The sequence below is a fragment of the Rhineura floridana genome, chromosome 3 (genome assembly GCF_030035675.1).
Source record: "Rhineura floridana isolate rRhiFlo1 chromosome 3, rRhiFlo1.hap2, whole genome shotgun sequence".
In the NCBI taxonomy this organism is placed as follows: domain Eukaryota; kingdom Metazoa; phylum Chordata; class Lepidosauria; order Squamata; family Rhineuridae; genus Rhineura; species Rhineura floridana.
In genome coordinates this window covers 191621350-191641011 of record NC_084482.1, presented here as the reverse complement: position 1 = coordinate 191641011, position 19662 = coordinate 191621350, and the positions used below count along the sequence as shown (strand labels likewise).

General features: G+C 46.5%; 2 protein-coding genes across 10 annotated transcripts in view; one reads left to right on the top strand and one right to left on the bottom strand.

The window, feature by feature from the left end:
• Window positions 1-2593: 2593 nt before the first annotated feature.
• On the bottom strand, window positions 2594-19241 carry LOC133380861 (zinc finger protein CKR1-like). 4 transcript variants are annotated; one of them, XM_061619009.1, is made up of 3 exons: window positions 19118-19241; window positions 13301-13424; window positions 2594-4477 (listed from the first exon to the last, which is right to left on the bottom strand). In XM_061619009.1, exons 2-3 carry the CDS (start codon window positions 13386-13388, stop codon window positions 2997-2999), a joined length of 1569 nt encoding a protein of 522 aa, XP_061474993.1. In that variant the 5' UTR covers window positions 13389-13424; window positions 19118-19241; the 3' UTR covers window positions 2594-2996. The 4 variants fall into 4 exon arrangements, with proteins under 4 accessions (XP_061474993.1, XP_061474995.1, XP_061474994.1 ...); XM_061619011.1 differs by having other exon boundaries at window positions 19132-19148; XM_061619010.1 differs by having other exon boundaries at window positions 19107-19121.
• Window positions 8107-19662, top strand: part of LOC133380857 (zinc finger protein 883-like) — a 28857-nt gene continuing 17301 nt past the window's right edge. For 4 of the 6 annotated variants that reach the window (XM_061619003.1, XM_061619004.1, XM_061619001.1 and 1 more), the window contains exon 1: window positions 8107-8232. The gene's annotated coding sequence lies outside the window, so the exon portion shown is untranslated. Of the gene's footprint in view, window positions 8233-8537; window positions 8645-18700; window positions 18719-19662 lie in introns of those variants that run through there. The other 2 variants (XM_061619002.1, XM_061618999.1) reach the window with 2 other exon arrangements.

Genomic DNA, 19662 nt, shown 5'->3' with positions numbered 1-19662 from the left:
CAAAGAAGTCAGAGCTTAGAAACTCCCCCACCCCACCCCCATAAGTCAGTCAGGGGAAAGGACCCTAAACAGAAAGACATTTGCTTTGGATGAAAACAAGAAAGGGGGGGAAATCAACAGAAGCATATTGTGGCAAACAAGATACCTCCCCCCCCCCCCAAAAAAAAGCACTAAAGTAAATAAACCTCTGAAAGAGAAGGGCCTGGTTGGGAAGTACAAGCCAGTAAGACAAAAAAGAGGCCGGGATGCAATAACAGGAGCAGGGAGTTCAGGCTTCATCAAGCCACAGCAATCCACTTAGTCGCTGGGTTACGAAGGCTGCATGAAGTTGACCCTCATGTGTGTGAGAGAGCAAGCAGCACTGCAGCAAGTTTACAGCAGCTTCCAGGTCTCTCCTAAGCCAGGCAAGGCTTTTCATTCCTTTGCGGGCATCTTTGTCGCAAGAGCATCGATGGAGATGATGGGGTGGGAAATAGGACTCTTGTCATCCTGAACAGGATTCCGAGGTAGGTGTTAGGAGAGGATTGTTTTTGGAGGTCGGGTGGGGAGGCACCGCAGCCAAGTAAGCAAGCTCCCAACTCAGTGAAGAGAGGAACACCAATCCCTTCTTCCAATGTCTCACTTAGCACCGTTTGGGCCCAAAGAAGTAGCAGATCAGGGTCCTCTTTTGCAACCCACCAAGACACAAGGGCAGATTTTCCTGGCACCCCCACATCCCCAGCCAGTTATCCTCCCTGAAGCACAGTGTGGCACACTGTTCTCAGCCACAGGTGTCTCAATCAGTATTATCTCACTCATCCTCACCAGCAACACCTCCCACTACTGCAGAGCCACTTCAAGCAAGGCCTTTTTCTCAATTCTCTCTCTTCCCCGGAACTCCAGTCATGGAGCTTTACCATAGTTAAGTTCCCAGCTGTTAACCTTGCATGACAGATGTTTGCTCTGTGTTTCCACCCTGCCCTTTTCCACAATGGAAGTTCCGCTTCTTTTCCCTCCTGCTTCAATCTCTTCACCCAACTAGACTCAACTTTTATCACTTTTGTGTGTGCGTGTGTGTGTCCTACTTCCTCTCTCCCCACTCTTTAAAGCACAAGCCCTATATCAGGGTAGGAAAACTCCCATATGCCTGTTCGTTGAGATTCCTGGACCTGTGATCCAGCCACTTATATACATGAACTATTTTTTTTAAAAAAGGCTGATACAGGGCTGATGCCGAATGCCAGCCACCACCACCTCCCAAAACAGAGACCATGAACCTTTGAACTCAAATTCTGAATCCTATTCATTAACTATACACTACCCCAGCAAAGCTTATTCTTCATTCCCAAAGCTGAATCCTCCTTGGGCCTCTTATGATTTTCTACGCTTCACCATGTTGCACCCTTTGGCATCCTCTTTCCTAGGTGAGAGGTGGCTTTCTGTCACCTCATAGAATCATAGAATAGTAGAGTTGGAAGGGGCCTACAAGGCCATAGAGTCCAACCCCCTGCTCAATGCAGGAATCCAAATCAAAGCATTCCTGACAGATGGCTGTCCAGCTGCCTCCTGAATGCCTCCAGTGTCAGAGAGCCCACTACCTCTCTAGGTAATTGGTTCCATTGTCATATGGCTAAACAGATCTCACTCTCACCCTCACCCTCTGTCTGTCTGTCTCTCACACATGCACACACAATGCCTATGACCAAACTATTAAGAACTCCAAGAGATAAGAGCTCCAAAAACCAGACCGTCCCACTGAATAGTGGCTCAAAAGCCCAACTCACAGTTTCTAAAGAAGGTTTAAGTGTCTCATTTATCTCTGCTTTTCTAGTCCTCAAGGAAGAAATTTCTGGGTTTGGTCTTCCCTCCAATCCATCTTGGAAAGACGAAACTGAGCACACAAGATTCCAAGATCAAAGCGAAACCAATTTGGGCTTCTTATCTCTGTAGAAGTTGCCAATGAAGCCACACAGTGCATCTAGCCAAAGCTGTGTCATTTGACCTTAGATACTCTCTGGTTAGTCAGGTACTAATGCACTGACGACTCATGTAGAGCTCACTGCATTTAATCTTCCAGCCCTACCATTATTCATGTACCCTCCCTCACCTCCCCTGGATGTTTAGATTCTTTGAGTTGAATAAGTCAATAAAGCTTTTCCTCCACATTCAAGAGGCTTACAAGAGTTTCAATTCCCTCTCCCCAGCCCTCCCAACATGGATTCCCTTGCATCTAGTGAAGTCTGAGTCCATCTCAGTCGGGCATTTAAGGTCTGGAGGTCAGTCCTCGGTGTATGTTAAAGCTTTGTTATCCAGAGTTCAAAATGACCAACTTGGATGCCTTTAAAAGAGGATTAAACAAATTCCTACAGGGTAAGGCTATCAATGGCTACAGCCACCATAGCTATGTTCCCCCTCCACTGCCTCTGGATACTCAAGTCCTGCTTGCCAGCTTCCCATAACATCTGGTCAGCCACTATGAGAACAGGATGCTGGACTAGATGGGCCTCTGGCCTCATCCAGCAGGGCTCTTCTTATGCTCTTATAAGGGGAGAAGGGAGTTGGTCTATCCCAGGCAGGGTTCCTGATGTGTAATACAGGGAGATGAAGAGTCAAGTAAAGCTTTTTTTCCCAAAAAATTGGGGTATATTTATATGTACACAGTGTCAAACAAATGCAAATAAGACATCCATATGAATTCTAAATCAGGATCAATTTCCCAGTGGACATGGTTGCTATTTTTACCTTGATAGGCCTTCTTTCAAGAACCTGGTGTCGGCCACACCTCTTCCACACCACGGCATTTCTACAATCTCTTCATTTATAAGCTATTGCGTTTTCTGAAATATTCCTCAACCACGTGCAGATTTATCTGGTGCTGTTGCAAGAGCGGGATCAGCCCTGCAGCTTCCCCATCATCAGAACCTACAGAAGGGCTTCTCTTTGCGTGGATTCTAGACTGTCTTTAATGCAGGAGGAGGACACTTTTCCTCACCACCTTTGGCCCAGTGACGTGTTCCTTACGGGCTCTCCTTCACGTGGCTCCTTTGATGCTTCAGCAGGTTGGCACGTCGGGTGAACCCCTTCCCGCAGTGGGAGCATCTATAGGGCTTGGCCCCAAAGTGGGTCCGCTGGTGGATGATGACTTCCAGGGTGGTGCCAAAGCTGCGCCCGCACTCGCTGCACTTGTAGGGCCTCTTGCCCAGGTGACTGCGTTGGTGCTTGAAGAGCTGGGAGGTCTGGCTAAAGTGCTCGGGGCAATCGGGGCATTTGTAGGGCTTCTCCCCCGTGTGGATCCTCTGGTGCCTCTCGAGGTGGGAGCTCCAGGCAAAGCTTTTCCCGCAGTACTGGCACTTGTGGTTCTTCTCCATGGCGTGTCCCCGCTGGTGGGCCAGGAAAGCCGAACTGTCCCCGAAGCGCTTGTCGCAGTCCCCGCACTTGTAGGGCCGTGCATGGGAGTGCGTCTTGTTGTGCTGGAGGAGATGGACTTTCTGGGCAAACTTCTCCCCGCAGGTGGGGCAGGGGAAAGGGCGCTCCCCGGTGTGGACCCGGCGGTGGCGCTCCAGGTGGGAGGCCCAGACAAACCCTTTCCCGCATTCCTCGCAGAGGTGGGTGCGCTCGCGGTGGTGGCCCCGTTGGTGCCGCATCAGCGTCTGCCTGCTCCGGTAGACCTTCCCGCAGTCTTCGCAGCCCAGGTGGGTTTTCTTGTGCTCCTCCAGCTCAGAGATCAGAGCGTAGCTTCTCCAGCAGGCCGGGCAGTTGTAAGGCCGCTCTCCCATGTGGTTGCGTCGGTGCTTGGCCAGGTGGGCACTCTGGCTGTATGTCTCGCCGCACTCAGGGCATTTGAAAGGCCGCTCCCCGGTGTGGACGCGCCGGTGCCTCTCCAGGTGGGAAGCCCAGATAAAACACTTCCCGCAGTCGGTGCACTTGTGGGGCTTCTCTGCCGTGTGGCCCTTCCGATGGTTCTCCAGGGCCGAGCTCTGGGCAAAGCGCTTCCCGCACTCGGGGCACTTGAAGGGCTTCTCAATCAGCTGGGAGCACCGGTGCTGCAAGAGGTGGAAGTTCTGGCTGTAGGCTTCTCCACAGTTGAGGCATTTGAAGGGCTTCTCCCCCGTATGCATCCGCCGGTGGCGCTCCAGGTGAGAACTCCAGATGAAGCTTTTCCCGCAGTCCCCACACTGGAAAGGTTTTTCCCGAGCGGCGTTGGCCTCGCTCCTCTGGCGGCCCCGGCTGGTGGCGTGCAGGCTCCTTGTGCAGTCTGAGCAGCGGCTCTCAAGACTTTTCTTCAAGGCGTGCCCACGCTGGGTCGCCTTATCCTTCTTAACCACCGGGATCATTTTCAGCTGCTTAGGGGGAGGCCGGTGTACCAAGGGCTTGACCCGCTTGGGGGTGCTTTGGGAGGTGCCTGGCCGTAGTTCCTCAGGTCCTTCATCCTCCTCCTCTTCGTCATCCTCCTCCTCTTCCTCCTCATTATTATTACTGTTTAGCAATTTATCTGCAGCTGAAAAGACAAAATAAAAATCCTATCTATCAATGACAATAATTCTTGATAATCTTATCAAGACCTACAGGAAAGGCTATACAGCTTAATGGTTACAGCATCTGCTTTACATGCAGAAGGTTCCAAGTTCAATCCCCAGCATCTTCAGGTAGGGCTGGGAATTGGCTGAAGAACAGTCAGAACCACTGTCTGTTATCCTTGTGAAAGTGTGGAGGATGGGTGAAGTGCCAGATGACTGGAGGAGGGCTAATGTTGTCTCTATCTTCAGAAAGAAGGAATCTGGGAACTACAGACCAGTCAGCCTGACATCAATCCCTGGGAAAATTCTGGAGCAGATCATAAAGCAGTCAAACTGTAAGCACCTTGAAAACAATGCAGTGATTACTAGGAGCCAACATACTGTAGATTTGTCAAGGAAAAATCCTGCTAGACTAATCTTATCACATTTTTTGATGGGGTAACCTCCCGGGTAGACTCTGGGAATGCTGTGGGCATAATATATCTCAACTTCAGCTAACCTTTTGACAAAGTACCCCATGATATTATGATTAACAAGCTAGCTAAATGTGGGCTGGATGGAACAACTATCAGATGGATCCACAGTTGGCCACAGAAATGTAAAAGAGTGTTTATCAATGGTTCTTTCAAACTGGAGGGAGGAAATGAGCGGGGTACTGCAGGCCTCAGTTCTGGGCACAGTGCTCTTCAACATTTTTATCAATGACCTGGATGAGGAGGTGCAGAAAACTCCTATCAAATTTGCAATTACATAAAATTGGGATGGATAGCTAACAGCCTGGAGGATAGAAACAAAATTCAAGGTGATCTTGATAGGCTGCAGCATTGGGCTGAGAACAACAGAATGAAATTTAACAGGGAAAAGTGCAAAGTTCTACACCTAGGAAAAAGAAATCATAGTTGGCTCACTAATACCACATGTGAGAAAGAACTTGAATTGTTGCTCACAAGCTGAATCTGAGCAAACAGTGTGATGTGGCGGGGAAAAAAAGCAAATGCTATTTTAAGCTGCATTAACAGAAGTATAGTTTCTAAATCATATGAAATACTAGTTCCCCTCTATTTGGCACTGGTTAGGCCTCATCTTGGGTACTGCGTCCAGTTCTGGACACCGCCCTTTAAGAAGGATGCAGACACACTGGAACAGCCGCCCTGGGCTCCTGCTGGGAGGAAAGGCAGGATATAAATCAAATAATAAATAAATAAATAAATAATAAAACAGATTCAGAGAAGGGCAACAAGGATGATCAGGGGACTGGAAACAAAGCCCTATGAGAAGAAACTGAAAGAACTGGGTGTGTTTAGCCTTGAGAAGAGAAGACAGACGGGAGATATGATAGCACTTGACAAGTACTTGAAAAGTTGCCACACAGAGGAGGGCCAGGATGTCTTCTCAATCATCCCAGAGTGCAGGACATGGAATAATGGGCTCAAACTACAGAAAGCCAGATTTCAGCTGAACATCAGGAAAAACTTCCTGTTAGAGCAGTATAAACAATGGAACCAATTACCTAGGGAGGTGGTAGACTCTCCCAACACTGGAGATATTCAAGAGGCAGCTGGACAGTCACCTGTTGGGTACACTTAAATTTGGATTCCTGCATCGAGCAGGGGGGGTTGGACTCAATGCCCTTATAGGCCCCTTCCAACCCACTATTCTACGATTCCCCTGCCTGAAATCCTGGAAAGCCACTGCTACCGGTCAGTGCACACTGTATTGAGTTAGATGGACCAATGGTCTGACTCAGTATAAGGCAGCTTCCTATATTTCACTTAGCTTTTGGCTTTGATCTGCTGTATTCAAAATTTAAAACATGAGAATTTTTAAAGGCTGCACTTTTTAAAAAAATAGGATTATTTAACTTTTTTGCATTATCTTGGCTTTTTGTACACAACTTTGGTTTTTGTTTTTAAAATCAGGATATAAATTACAAACTTAACACTAAAAAGTCCAAATAGAAATTTTAAAGAAGTATAGAAAAAGGGAATTCTCTTCCCTTTTGCTTTATTTTCTCCTACAAATATGCTTTGTCTTTTAACTTTAGATTGTAAGCCTGCAAGGAGAACCTATTCTCATCTTTTTATATTTGTACAGTACCTTAGGCATTTTAATAACAATGGTAAGAAAGGGATGGGCAAATATGGGGAGAGGATGGAAAAGAAGGCCAGAACTCCCCAACTTATAGTGTGCTATGTTCAGCAATCATAGCAATCGAGCATATGCAGAGTGCCTGTCACTGATCCACTGCATGAAAACAAGGCCACCACCATCAGCCACTCCACTATGTACATCAAGAAACAGGTACACAAGCCAGACAAAACAAACAAACAAGAAAAACAGGCTAAGCATCTGGGATGCTGGGCAGTGACACCAGAGTGATGGGACTTTGAAAAAGGAAAGGGCAGGGGAGTAAGAAGAGATCCCTTATATATTTGGGGGTAAAGAAAGAAAAGATAATATAAATGGGATTGGGGAGGTTCAGGGTGACCAACAAAGGAATCCCACAGTGGAAGAAAAACATGGGTTTAAGGAGATTGCAAAAGATGGACAAGAGGGTAACTAAGGGGGTGTCCCCAAGGAATATAGGAAGCAGCCTTATACCAAGTCAGGACATTGGTCCATCAAGGCCAATATTGTCTACTCTACACTGACTAGCAGCAGTTCTCCAAGTTTTTGGGCAGGGAATGTTTCCCAGTCTGGAAGTGATAAATGAGAAGAAAAGGAAGCTGTAGTATTTAACTAAGTCTTATTCAGAATAGACCCATTGAAATGAATGACATAGACAGGGTTATTAGCTTCAATGGGTCTACTCTGAGTATTATAGTACAAGCCTTTTAAGCAGAGACCTCATCCCAGTCTACATGTGTTGGAATTACTTTTTAAGATGTTTTTAAAAGATGCTTTTAAAATGTTTTAAAGTGTTTTGTTTTTGGATGATTTAAAGTGTTTTTGTTTGCCACCCTGGGTCCTTCTGGGAGGAAGGGCAGGATGTAAATTTAATTAATTAATAAATAAGTTGAATACCACCCAATATTATTATTTATTTCATTTATGAATCTCTTCCCATGAGATGCCAGGAACTTCTGCATGCCAAGCAGATGCTCTGCTGCTAAGCTATCAGCTGAAGAGATATTGAGCTAGTAGCAAAGGAAAATGGAAAGTGAAAGGTTATGGAAAATTGGGGTTGGGAAAAGGGGCTCTGGAGGTGATCAAGGGAGGGTCCTATCACCAGGGCAGGTAGAGAGGGAAACTGGAAGCTGGCAAGTGAGCAAAAGGGCAGAGGGTGCTAGAGAGGAAGGGAGTGGGGCAGAGTACTGCATAGGAAGTGGGGAAGCATGGCAAACCTTCCAAAAACACGTGGACCAAAAAGCCCCCTCCCTATGCACACATATCGTTATTAATAAAGGAAACACTCACCAGGGTTGTTTGAGAACCAGAAAGCAGAATCCTCAGCTGCTGCCCTTTTCCTGTTTGCCATCAAAGCAGCCTACCTCCACCCAACCACCCACTTCCTCACAAGGAGGCAACAAGTGGGGAGGGTTAAGGGCAATTTATTGGCTACAAAGGGCCACTTGCTGTGTGGGTGGGGTTTTGAAACAGCATCCCCTGGGGCAAATGGAAAGACCAGCTAAAGTACTTGATGGCTTCTTTTTTTTAACACACACACAAAACCACAACTTTTTTCATATGCACCAGAGAGTGCTCTTTCAAAAACCGGCCCCGCCCACGCCCTAAGGTAAGGAAAATGCAAACTATCTCCAACCCTGTTTTAGGGAGCATTGATACAAATTGCTATGTATATGAGCTGTAGACGGAAAATTGGAAAAAATGAAAACACAATAGATGATTAATTCTTATTAGAAAGGCAAGGTAGATGGTTCATCAAGCTATAAAGCTACCATAAAAAGCTAGAGGAGAAGCCTGAGCTTGATTTCTTACCACTGTGTTAGAAGCATCCAGACTAATTGGTTCCAGGTGCTAAAGCCTTGATGAGCATCGAAAGGTTCTTTCTTAAAGGGTTGCAAAGAGTAAAATGCACTTTTTTCAAGTTTGTATGCCCAGAGAGGTTTGCCTGCCTTATACAAAACAAGTTAAAAATGCTTTGCTTGAAGTGCATCTTAGGGAGTAGAAAGCGAGGCTTATCCAAGGTAATAGATTTTTATGTGTTTGTATCAATTTAGGTGGTGGAGTTATATACTCTAGTTTTGAAAACTGTTTCCTAAATCTATAGATATAGAATGTGTAGACAGGCTTTCCAAGCTTAACTTGTGCTGTTCTCCCAGCAGAATTTCCTTTTGTATCTGTGATTTTTAAGAGTTCTACTCAGTTTCTGAAGTTAATATGAAGCTACAAGAGTAGGCTTATGTTTTAATGAGCAGAACACACTGTGCAAGAAGCCTACTGCGTTAAATGGACAGAAGTAGCCTTTTCTTAAAGCTTCATGAAGGCTTGTTTAGAAATGTTATTATTGTTTAGAAATATTACCAGTGGTGTCGGGGTAAATTTTGAAGGGCGGGAGCTCATTGTGACAGCCCCCACAACTATGCCCTCACAAAGATGATACAACAAAAAGTCAATCTTAACTTTCTTGCAATATATAAAGTTCCCTGCAGGAAGTAGTAAACCCAGAAGGGTTGCACAACTTATGCAGCTGTGCATGTATTCCACATGCAATGCAAACAGTCCTCAGCTTCTGCCACTTATTCCATTCTGGATCCTGTTGCCTGCTCTCCTCCGCTTACGGCACAACATACCTGGAGTCTATTTTGCCTCAGTAGGTAGGGAGGATGGTAGGACCAAGGAGATGAATCTCATCTCTCACCGCTTTTGGGGAGGGGAGAATGGAAAAGCATGGAAACAATATCCAGGCTGTGAGGAGGCAACACTCTAACCTACCCCAACACTGTTCCAACAGCATAAGGAAGCTGCCTTACACTGAGTCAGACCATTGTCCACGTAGCTCATTATTGGTCATGCCAATGGGCAGCAGATCTCTGGGGTTCCAGACAGGGGTCTCTGTCAGCCCTACCTGGAGATGTCAGGGATTGAACCTGGAACCTTCTGCACACAAGGCAGGTGCTCTACCACTGAGCTACTGCCCTACCATGTTCCTTAGAAGCATGGAAGGATATAAGAGTGACAAATCATATTCACGCCCAGGATGGTAAAATAAATGGTATGGGAATTCAGCTCCATATTTGTGCTTGTCAGGTTTCAAGTCAAAGCTGCTGGCCTGCACCTGTTCGTTTAGGACCAGCTTCCAAGTACAGATAGTTAAATCTGCACTGCAAAAGGTAGCAGTGACAGTAAGTCCCTAGTCTTTCTTCCCCCTATAACATGTGGCTTGGCTTACTTACTTGAGTTGTCTGGGGCTATCTGATCCATAGGCTCCTTTTCTGTGGTGCACCCACTCTCCGCTTGGGGCTTGAGTGTGCAGATAGCTCGATGGATGGCCCTGCCTTTAGAAAAGGAGACAGTCCAACCGGCCTTTTCATACCTCCTTTTCCAGCCTTAGGATTCTGTTTTCTCAGAGTTAAAACTAACTGGCTAACTGGCTGGAGCACTGTGCACTGTACACAAGAAGGCACCCATTTTAGAGTCCTACAGATCTTGCTGTGGCTTCTGAAGCCGTCGTCCGTGCTTGCAAAAAGAGAGCCCCATTGCACAAACGTGGGACTGCCTTCTGCATAATTATGCATAGAATGGGACTAAAAGTTCAGCCATCCGAGAGATCTGACAGCCCACTCTTATCCATGCTTATGCAGCAGCAAACCTCACCAAGTTCAATGGGGCATGCTCTGTGAGTGTTCTATGGGACTGCCATCCTGAGATTTGATGTTTTGGGTATACTGACAGAAGGAAGGGATGCAGCTTCATGGCAGAGCATCAGCTTTGCACGTAGAAGGTCCCAGGTTCAATCCCTGGCATTTCCAGGTTGGGCTGGAAGAGACTCTCTGCCTGAAACCTTGGAGAGCAGCTGCCAGTCAGTGTAGACAATACTGAGCTAGATGGTCCAATAGTTCGATGCAGTATAAGAAAGGTTCCTATATGCCAATGAATAGCTGTGGGGAGCCAAGATCCATTCTCCTGTGCTTCCATGTTCTTGAGACCAGTGTCCTTTCCCTGGGCTGGTACTGACCTGGCAGGCACTGGCTCAGCGTCCAACAAGTCAGGCTCCCCCAACTTTTCCCTCGGGCTCTAAAGCTCAGAAGAGGCTGCTGCAGAAGCTGGATCCTTGAGTTTGAAATGGAACCACAGTCTTTTTGAAGGGTACTTATTTGCTTTGGGAAGGGGGAGTTTGGGGTATGTGCTGAGAACTAGCTATGAAGATAGAAAGAATATTCTATCATAATGGACCAGTGCACCATTTGAAAAGAGAGAAATGTACCTGTGAACCAGTGAGACAAAGGCTTCACCAGTCCCCTTCCTCTCTCCCAATCTCTGCATATAGCCAGTGTGGTGTAGTGGTTAAGGTGCTGGACTATGAGCTGGGAGACCAGGGTTCGAATCCCCACACAGCCATGAAGCTCCCTGGGTGACCTTGGGCCAGTCACTGCCTCTCAGCCTCAGAGGAAGGCAATGGTAAACCCCCTCTGAATACCACTTACCATGAAAACCCTATTTGTAGGGTCGCCATGAGTCGGAATCGACTTGAAGGCAGTCCATCATCAATTAGGAGGCAGGTTCGAAGAGTGTGTGCACGTGCACTGCTGCTGTCACCTGCCTGCTACTGAGCTTACTGGGCATGTAGAGGCTTGGCAAGTACTGACCACACCTGAAACATTAAGAGTGTCACTGCACTTGCATGCTCCTACAGGCTCCTGGCATAGTGCAAGCACAGGCCAGTCAGCTTTGGAGAAAGCCTTGGCTGTACAAGACTGCTGTGGCCAGAAGCAACTAGCAGGCACTCCTGAGTGCCTGGGAGCTCTGGCAGAACATCACTCCAGCTCTTGGAGGGGCGGGGTAAAGTGCTACAGCTCCCTTCCCCTGCATCCCAGCGCCACTGGTTGTTCTCTCTGAGGAAACACTGTGGCTTCGAACACAGTAGGCTCCTTTCACAGACATTAGTGGGTTGTATCAGTGCTAGTCCTCTTGAGAGCAGATGCCTTGAAATTAATGAACCTAAGTCAGTCATCTTTATTAATTTCAGTGGATCTACTCTGAGAAGGACTAGGATTGGATAAAAATTAATTGGCTTGCACTATTTTGGATTGGGAGGGTTAGTGATGATCCTCCTTCTAAACTTGGGCGTAGATAATCTTTCCCATTGTTTCATGCAGATCCCATAATGATACAGATGTGCTCTGCAGTGTATGATGCCCTCTTTATTCTACAGCCCACAGGTAGGGAAAGTCTGAAGCCTCAAAATCCGCATCCAAGTGTGTGCGGTTTGAGTGAGATGGAGGGTGCTGGAAAGGTCTCTCACTCACAGCCCCTACTTCAAGAAGGGCTGCCTCTGCCTAGCCCAGCATGCTCTTCTCTAACCAGTGCCACACAGGTGCTTCAGGAGATGTTTGGGGACCTGCCTTTGTGTGGGGGCTTCCTGCCCAGAACAGCTGCCCCCCAAGCCATTTTAACAGGCAGCATTTTCACTCAGCAGCCAAGGACAGCAATCCTTGGGACATCTGAAGGGGGAGTAAGGGATCCCAAACACAAGGATGGGGAACCTGCAGCCCTCCAGATGTTGCTTGGACTCCCATCCACCCCAGCCAGAATGGCCAGTTGTCAGGTCCTGCTTGCAGGCTTCCCATGGGCATCTGGCTAGCCACTGTGAGAACAGGAAGCTGGACTAGATGGGCCACTGGCCTGGACCAGCAGGGCTCTTCTGATGACGATGGGTGTTGGTAGTTCCTACCAACATCTGGAGGAGCACAGGTTCCCCACCCCTGCACTGCTAGATAGGTTGGGGTTTCCTAAATCTGTGTGGGTCAGGTGGAGCAGCAACGGGAGAGGTCTAAAACCCTCACATTTAATTATTTATTATTTATTTGTTAAATTCATTAGTTGCTTTTCAACACACACATAAGCACTCCTAGCAACTTACAGTTAATAATATCACATGTCTCACGCTCAGCACATTACCTTAAAGAAAGCCAGTGTTACTGTACAGAGACAAGGTACACACTTCTGGACTTATGTGAGCTGCTCAACAGGTTTTAGAGCTGCCTGAGTTGCAGCCTACTTGGAATGTGTATCCTCCGGTGGAATGTTGCACATGATGCATACAAAGCAGGTTCTTTAGACTATGACGAGGCTGGAGGAATTCCAGTCGCACGGTCATCGGGGTGCCTGGAAATGTGACGCTGGCACTTCAACATCTAAAATGCCGTGCTGGTCCCTAACATGCCTGGCCAGTCGGCTTTTGGAGATTGGGAAGTTGTTTGCATTTTCACTTGGTACCTGGGAATTTGAAATGCTTGCAACTAGGCCTATAAACTGTGACTGAGGACATTCCTGGTTCATATCTTGCCTCCTCTATGACTCCAGTAGGGGGCCTTGGCAAGGCCACCATCTCTCAGACTATTCCAACCTTACATAAGCAATAAGAGCATCTTGTGGCACTGTTGCTCCGGGAGACTCCAACCCATGTCTTTCTTTTTTCAGAGAGAAGTGAAAGATCCTGCTATCTCCCTGAATATGATATCAGTTACAGCTGCTGTTTAGAGAGGGATGGAGGGCGGGAGAGAAAGGAAGGAAGGGAGAAGAGAGATTGCCTTTATTACATGCAATAAGAAAGAACCAAGCATGAAAGGAGCAGGGAGAAACGATGCATAGCTACACAGTGGAAGGAAAGGGATCCTTACCGAGAGACATCAACGTCTCGTAGCTCTCCTGCATGACATCTCGATACAAAGCCCTCTGGCGTGGGTCCAGGTACACCCATGGCTCCATGGTGGGAAAAGGGTCTTCTCAGATGCCCACCGGCACCTGCCAACAACAAAATAAGCCCATCTGTCCTTTCACTGGAATATTTTTTAATTACATTTACATCCCACCTTTCCTCCAAGGAGTTCAAGGTGGCAAACAAACATGGTCCTTCCACTCCCAATTTTATCCTCACAACAACCCTGGGAGGTAGGTTAGACTGAGAGAAAGTGACTGGCCCAAGGTCACCCAGTGAGCTTCATAACTGAGCCAAGATTTGAACCCTGATCTCCCAGGTCCCAGTCTAACACTCTAACCATTGTACCACACTACTTAGAGCAGGGGTGGCTTACCTGTGGCCCTTCAGATGTTGGCAGAGGAGTACAACAACAATTCCCATCATCCCTGACCACTGGCCATGCTAGTTGGGACTGACAGGAGCTGGAGTCCCACCACATTTGGGGGGCCACAGGTCCCTCAGCCATTCCTTAGAGGACATTAACAGGCAAAACAACAGGTTCCTTTTCTTTCCTGATTGTATCAGAAAATGACTATAGCCAACAGTGAATGAATGGACAAGTGCAGAGCTTGATTAAAGGCTTCTCTGATGGATTTAATATATAGTGTCGCAACCTCTGCAGGTGTACTGAATTTTAAATATATTCCCTGCCCTCTTTCACAAGTGTGATTCAGCTCACCATAGATAAAAAGTGTTTACACAGCACTGTGTGTTCTGAGAGGCCCATATAAAACTCAAAATAAGGAATTTCTGCAATAGATCAAAATGTTGAAATTTGACCAACATATAGTCCAGCACACCCTAATTACAAGGTCCAAAAGTAGGACTTAAAAAAACCACAGCTATTTAAATATGCAATACAAATTAGACACAGCCAGAATTCCAGCAGAGTACAAGCCAAACAGGAGACAGGCCTGTGAGATCCCCCATACACGCGTCTACATAAAGGATTGTTTCCACGAGTAGGTCCAATTCAGAGTAGACCCACTGAAATTAATCCGTTAGCCATGTTCATACATTTCAATGGGTATATTCTGGGTAGGACTAGCATTGGCTGCAACCCAATTTATTTTGTTAAATGTTTTATACCACTTTTTAATCTTAATAAAGTTTACATAAAAGAACAAAACCAAACAAGAAAACTCCATCAAATAAAAAAATTAAGACTGAAACTTTCAAATCAAAAGGAGCAGAGTTAAGCCATTAAGAGCCACACAGAATAAGACTGTTTTCACTGCCCGCCTAATCACCATCAGGGGTGTGGCTTGCCTCCTCTTCTTTGAAAGGGAATTTCACAACCAATGGTGCTGCTGCAGAAAAAGCCCTGTCTCATGTTCCTGAAAGTTGGCTTTGATATTTGCAAGGTTTTTTTGACATCCAAATGGAACATAAGAGCTCTGCTAGATCAGGCCACTGGCCCATGTAGTCCAGCATCCTGTTCTCACAGCAGCCAACCAGATGCAATGGGAAGCCCAAAAGCAGGACCAGAGCACAAGAGCACTCTCCCCTCCTGCAGTTTCCAGCAACTGGTATTCAGAAACATGCCACCTCCGACCACAGAGTCAGAGCGTAGCCATCGCCGTTAGTGGCCACCGATAGCCTTATCCTCCATGAATTTGTCTAATCCTCTTTTAAAGTCATCCAAGCTGGTGGTCATCGCTGTCTTTGTGGGAGCGAGTTCCATAACTTAACCGTAATGACCAAGAATGGCTCTTTACATGCCATCAGTCATTGCACCCAACGTGTTAGGAAGCGGTCATTACATCTGCCAAATTTTGATTTAACATCAGATTGCAACCAAAAAAAATTGTCTTTTTTGCTGTGTCGGAGCATCCAACATCTCTAATTAAAATGCTGCTGCTTGTGGAGTACTAGCAGAGGGAAAATGGAAGCTGTTTGATGCTCCACGGTGAGAGAGCCTGGTTTGTAGGATTTTTTGCTCCCTCTCTCTTCAGCTCTGGTTGTTATAACATGGGGTTAATGTGTACTTTGTCTGCTGACTGGTGGGCTGCAGTGAGACAGAAAAGCAGTTTCTGCCCCAGGGTAAGAGCCTGTTGCTGGAACCTGCCCCCTCCCCCCAGGTGAGAAATGGGAGGGGACTATGTACACCCTAGGTGAGAGATAGGGGTGTTTTGATGGATGGTGTTTCTGCTTGTCACTGCAGGGTTAATTGGGGTTCCTAACATACATCCAGTGTGGCTCTGAATGGGATTTTTCTATTTCCTATTGTTTTGATTAAGGTATTGTACTCCTTAGTGTACATTTCTCTTGCATCAGGAAGTGCTGCTTTTATTTGTTATTGCCGTGAGCCTCCTTGAGCTCTGCTTGGTTTCAAATATTAAATCAAACATTTTAAAAAGTACATCTTAAGTAGATGAATGCCGGACCGGTGTGGCAACTCAGGACAGTGCAACTGCACCACTGCAGTTACCATACAAGGGTTTGCGCGAGGCTGACGGGAGAGGGATGTTGGGGCAAGATGGGAGAATGGAATCTCTAAGCTGCCCCACTTAACGCAGGGGGAACATTCCTATTAAATATATTTTTCAAAACCACCAGTGCAAAGGCCCCATTGTTGAAGTGCTTGTGAAGCTCCAGTCCTCTGCAGGCATCCATCTGATTGGACTGTTCCTGGTTTCCATGGCGGCCTGATTCAATACAGAACAGGCTTCACCGCTCTTTAAGGATGTTTACACTACAGCCTTGTACTAATTCAACAGCCGTGCCTCCTTTCCCAACAAGAGAGTCTGGGGATTGCAGTTCTGGGGGAGAGAGAATCCTGTCCATTTTCACAAAAGCAGGGCCACCTACGCTCTTTTCAAAGAGGGTATTGCAGTGGCTGGCTCTACTTGGTAACGTTAGCAAATTCTCTTCGCTTTTGCTTAGGATTTCTACAGTACAGCTTTTTCCAAGTCTTGCTTATTTAGCCTACAGCGGTAACTTAGATCAAGAGCTGTTTTTAAATCTTAAAAAAAACAGCTCATGGGGGCCTTTGGGATGGCAAGTCCTGGGTACTGCCTTGTCTAAGGCCTGCACGACTGCCACCCAAAAAAGCCAAAAACAGCGCCACCACCAGTCCTTGCTCCATAGCCCCTTCTCTCTCTTTCTGCAGTCCCGGGTGCAAGGACCACAAACAGATTCCTCTCAGTGCAAAGGTGTGGGAACCTGTGTCTGCCTTGATGTTGTTGGGGACAACAAATCCCATCATTCCTCATCACTGGCCATACGTCAGGGAGCTGGCACCCAACACATCTGGAGGGTCACAGCTTCCCCATCACTGCTCTGTAGCTGGTAGGCTGGGATCAGCTACATTGCAAGGCCTGTCCAGGGCCAATCTGGGAGCTTCCCAGCTAAGCAGAGCTTTGAACCCAAATCTCCCACACCTAAGCTCAGTACTTTAACTCACTGCATCAGACCAGCCCCAGTGACTAGACAGCAGGTGAAAGGGTATTAGTGAGCTGCCTCATAGCAGCGGCTCTCCTGGGTGTAATACAGGGGACATTCCTTGTCCTACTTGGAAAGGCTGGGGATTGAATTTGGGAACGTCTGTACGCAGAGCAGATGCTCTGAGCTTCAGCTCTTCCCTCTGAAACTGGGCTGGTGTGACTTGGGATTGAATCCCAAACGTAGGCTAGATTAGGCCACTCGGTCATTCAGTCTAGCCTCCTTATGGGATTGGTATAAAGGGGGAGGGAGGTGGAAAGAGGCCCTGCATTCACTACCCTCAGCTCCTAGGAAAAAGGGTGAATTTTTTATTAGATTTATTTGTCAATTCTAACCTCCTGTGGGCATAACCCTCCCAGCACATTTGTAAATTCACTCTAATTTGGATTTGATATATACAAAAGGGAAGAATTCTTTATCAAAAGATACAAATAAGAGTGGTTAAAAGGATGGAGAGCCCCTCCACACACAAGCTATTACCCAACCCAGTTTTTCAGGGCATGTTTATTTGCAGAGCGGCAACGGATTGGCAATTTCTTGCACAATCTGCTACTGGTAGTCAGGCAAGGAGCCTACACACAGGGTGTCACCTGGCATTGTTTAGTGCTTTCAAGGTTTGGGGGATTCTTTACAAAAATAACACACAAAAGAAAAAGTAAACCTAGTCAGAAATTCTTATGCCTCCTATTAAAAAGGATCAACACTGTCATCAGCTTGTCTGTACAGAAGCCTTATGCAAGCCTTTGCCAAGCTGGTGCCCTCCACATGTTTTGGACTACATCTCCCAGCGGGCTCTGGCTGATGGGAGTTCTAATCTAAAACATCTTGGCAAAGGCTGCCTTATGCAGTTTACTTTTGACAGGTCCAGCTCAAGACATATTGGCAACTTCAGACATCTGTAATAGTCAGTTGATGATTTCTGATTTTAAATTTTTATGTTTTTATTGTATATATGTGTGACTGTAAACCAGTTTTTAATGAATAGTAGTATGCAAACATTTTTATAAATAAATAAAATAATAAAGGCCAAATGTGCTCCATTCCAATCCACAGTTAAAGAATCTGTGTTAAAATTTAGTGATGATAATAACCTTAAAGGTGCCAGATTCTTTGTTGTTTTAAATTTGTTTGATTTAGCATGGCATAAACTGTTGTGGACCAGAGTCCACTTCATCAGAAGAATTATCTGATAAAAGTGGGATCTACTTGATAAAAGCTTATGCCAAAATGAAGGGCTACTAGCATGGTTTTTCCTCTAGATCAGGGGTAGCTAAGCTGTGGCCCTACAGATGTTAGTGCTGAACTAAAACTCATACTTGGCTGATTTCTTCTAACATTTTAGCAGAAAGTAAACACAGCTCCCCAATAACATCATCTCAAGGCTCCCTCTGTATATTTTTCTAAAGACGCAAGCATCAAATGTATGGGATTATGTACAAGCTCAATTCTACAAATGCAGCAATGCTTAATTTTGTTGCATTTCTGATATTTTAAGTTGCTTTACTGATATCATAAGGCACCCTGAGAACTTAAGTACCAAGATAATATAAACGTTTCTTAAATTGAAACAAATCATTAGAAGTACTACTGATTCTTGGAAGTAGTAATATAGAGATTAGATACTAAGGAAGAAAAGTGATATGACAATTTTGGATGTAGCATCTGGTACAACAACGCGATAACACTGCTTATTTATTAACTACATTAAGTAATCCACAAAAAGGGGGTATGATCCTCTGCATGCGTCTCAGTATATCACCCTCGCCACCACTAAGAAGCTGCCACAACAAGTGGTTTCCTTGCAAATTCATTTTTTGTTTGCTACAACACGAATCTGGAAGCTGCAAATTAAACAAGAACCTTCACCCGCAAATCTGACTGCGCTGGCCTACAGGTAAAAGGTTTGAAACTGCTCTTCCGTTTTACTGCACGAGCAAACAGGAGCCAATCCAATTTACCCACTGACCTTAAAAAAAAAAATCTCTTTTTCTCCCCCGCCCCCCACACCGGCGGCTAATTTCTCCCTCGCCCTTGTTCGGATCCCACCCACTCCCTGCAGCAAAAGGGCGTCCTAGCGAGACTTACACTCTCATTCTCCCCTCCTCCAATGTAACCCTGAGATGCCCCCCTCCCCCACCGGCAGCGGGTTTATATCAATCGGCGGCTCCATACCTTTCCCTCTCATTCACAACAACAAAAAGGAGGAGGGGAGAAAAATCAGGGCCAATGTGTGGGCAAGCCCTCTAGGCCTCGGTCCCGCTCGCCCCCCCCCTTCGCCTCACCATGGATTCACCTTTGATCACCTACAATCAGCCTACGGCGCGGCTCCAGCAAGTTTGCAGATCGGGGGGGGGGTCTCTGTTGCGGGGAGCAGCAACAGCAGCAACCACCACCACTTAAGCTTAATCCGGATGTGCAGCGGCGGCTGACTCAGAAAACTCCGCCTCTCTGGTCTGGGCTGGCGAGTGGCGACGGCGGCGGCAGAGAAGGGGCACAGCTTCCCTTCCTTGCACAGGAAGAGGAGCCCTCTGCTGGGCGCTGCCCAAATCGGGACCGCGCAGAAGGTGTTTCACAGTGGGGAAGAAAGATGGAGGGAAGAGCTTGCTTAATAGTAGTAGTAAGAGTAATAATAAAAAATATCCTGAAGATCTGGGAGGGTGTTTCCTGACTGCCTTACTGCTTGGATTCTTCTTGCTCTTAGTTGTAATGTTTGACTGCCCGCAGAGTTTTCGCGATGGCTTGCGTCGTTTCCGTGGAGGTGGGGGTGAATCTCCAAGAGGTTCTAGATCTTTAACATATTCTAGAGCACGGGGCTGCCTACGCTTTTAGTGTGCTTCG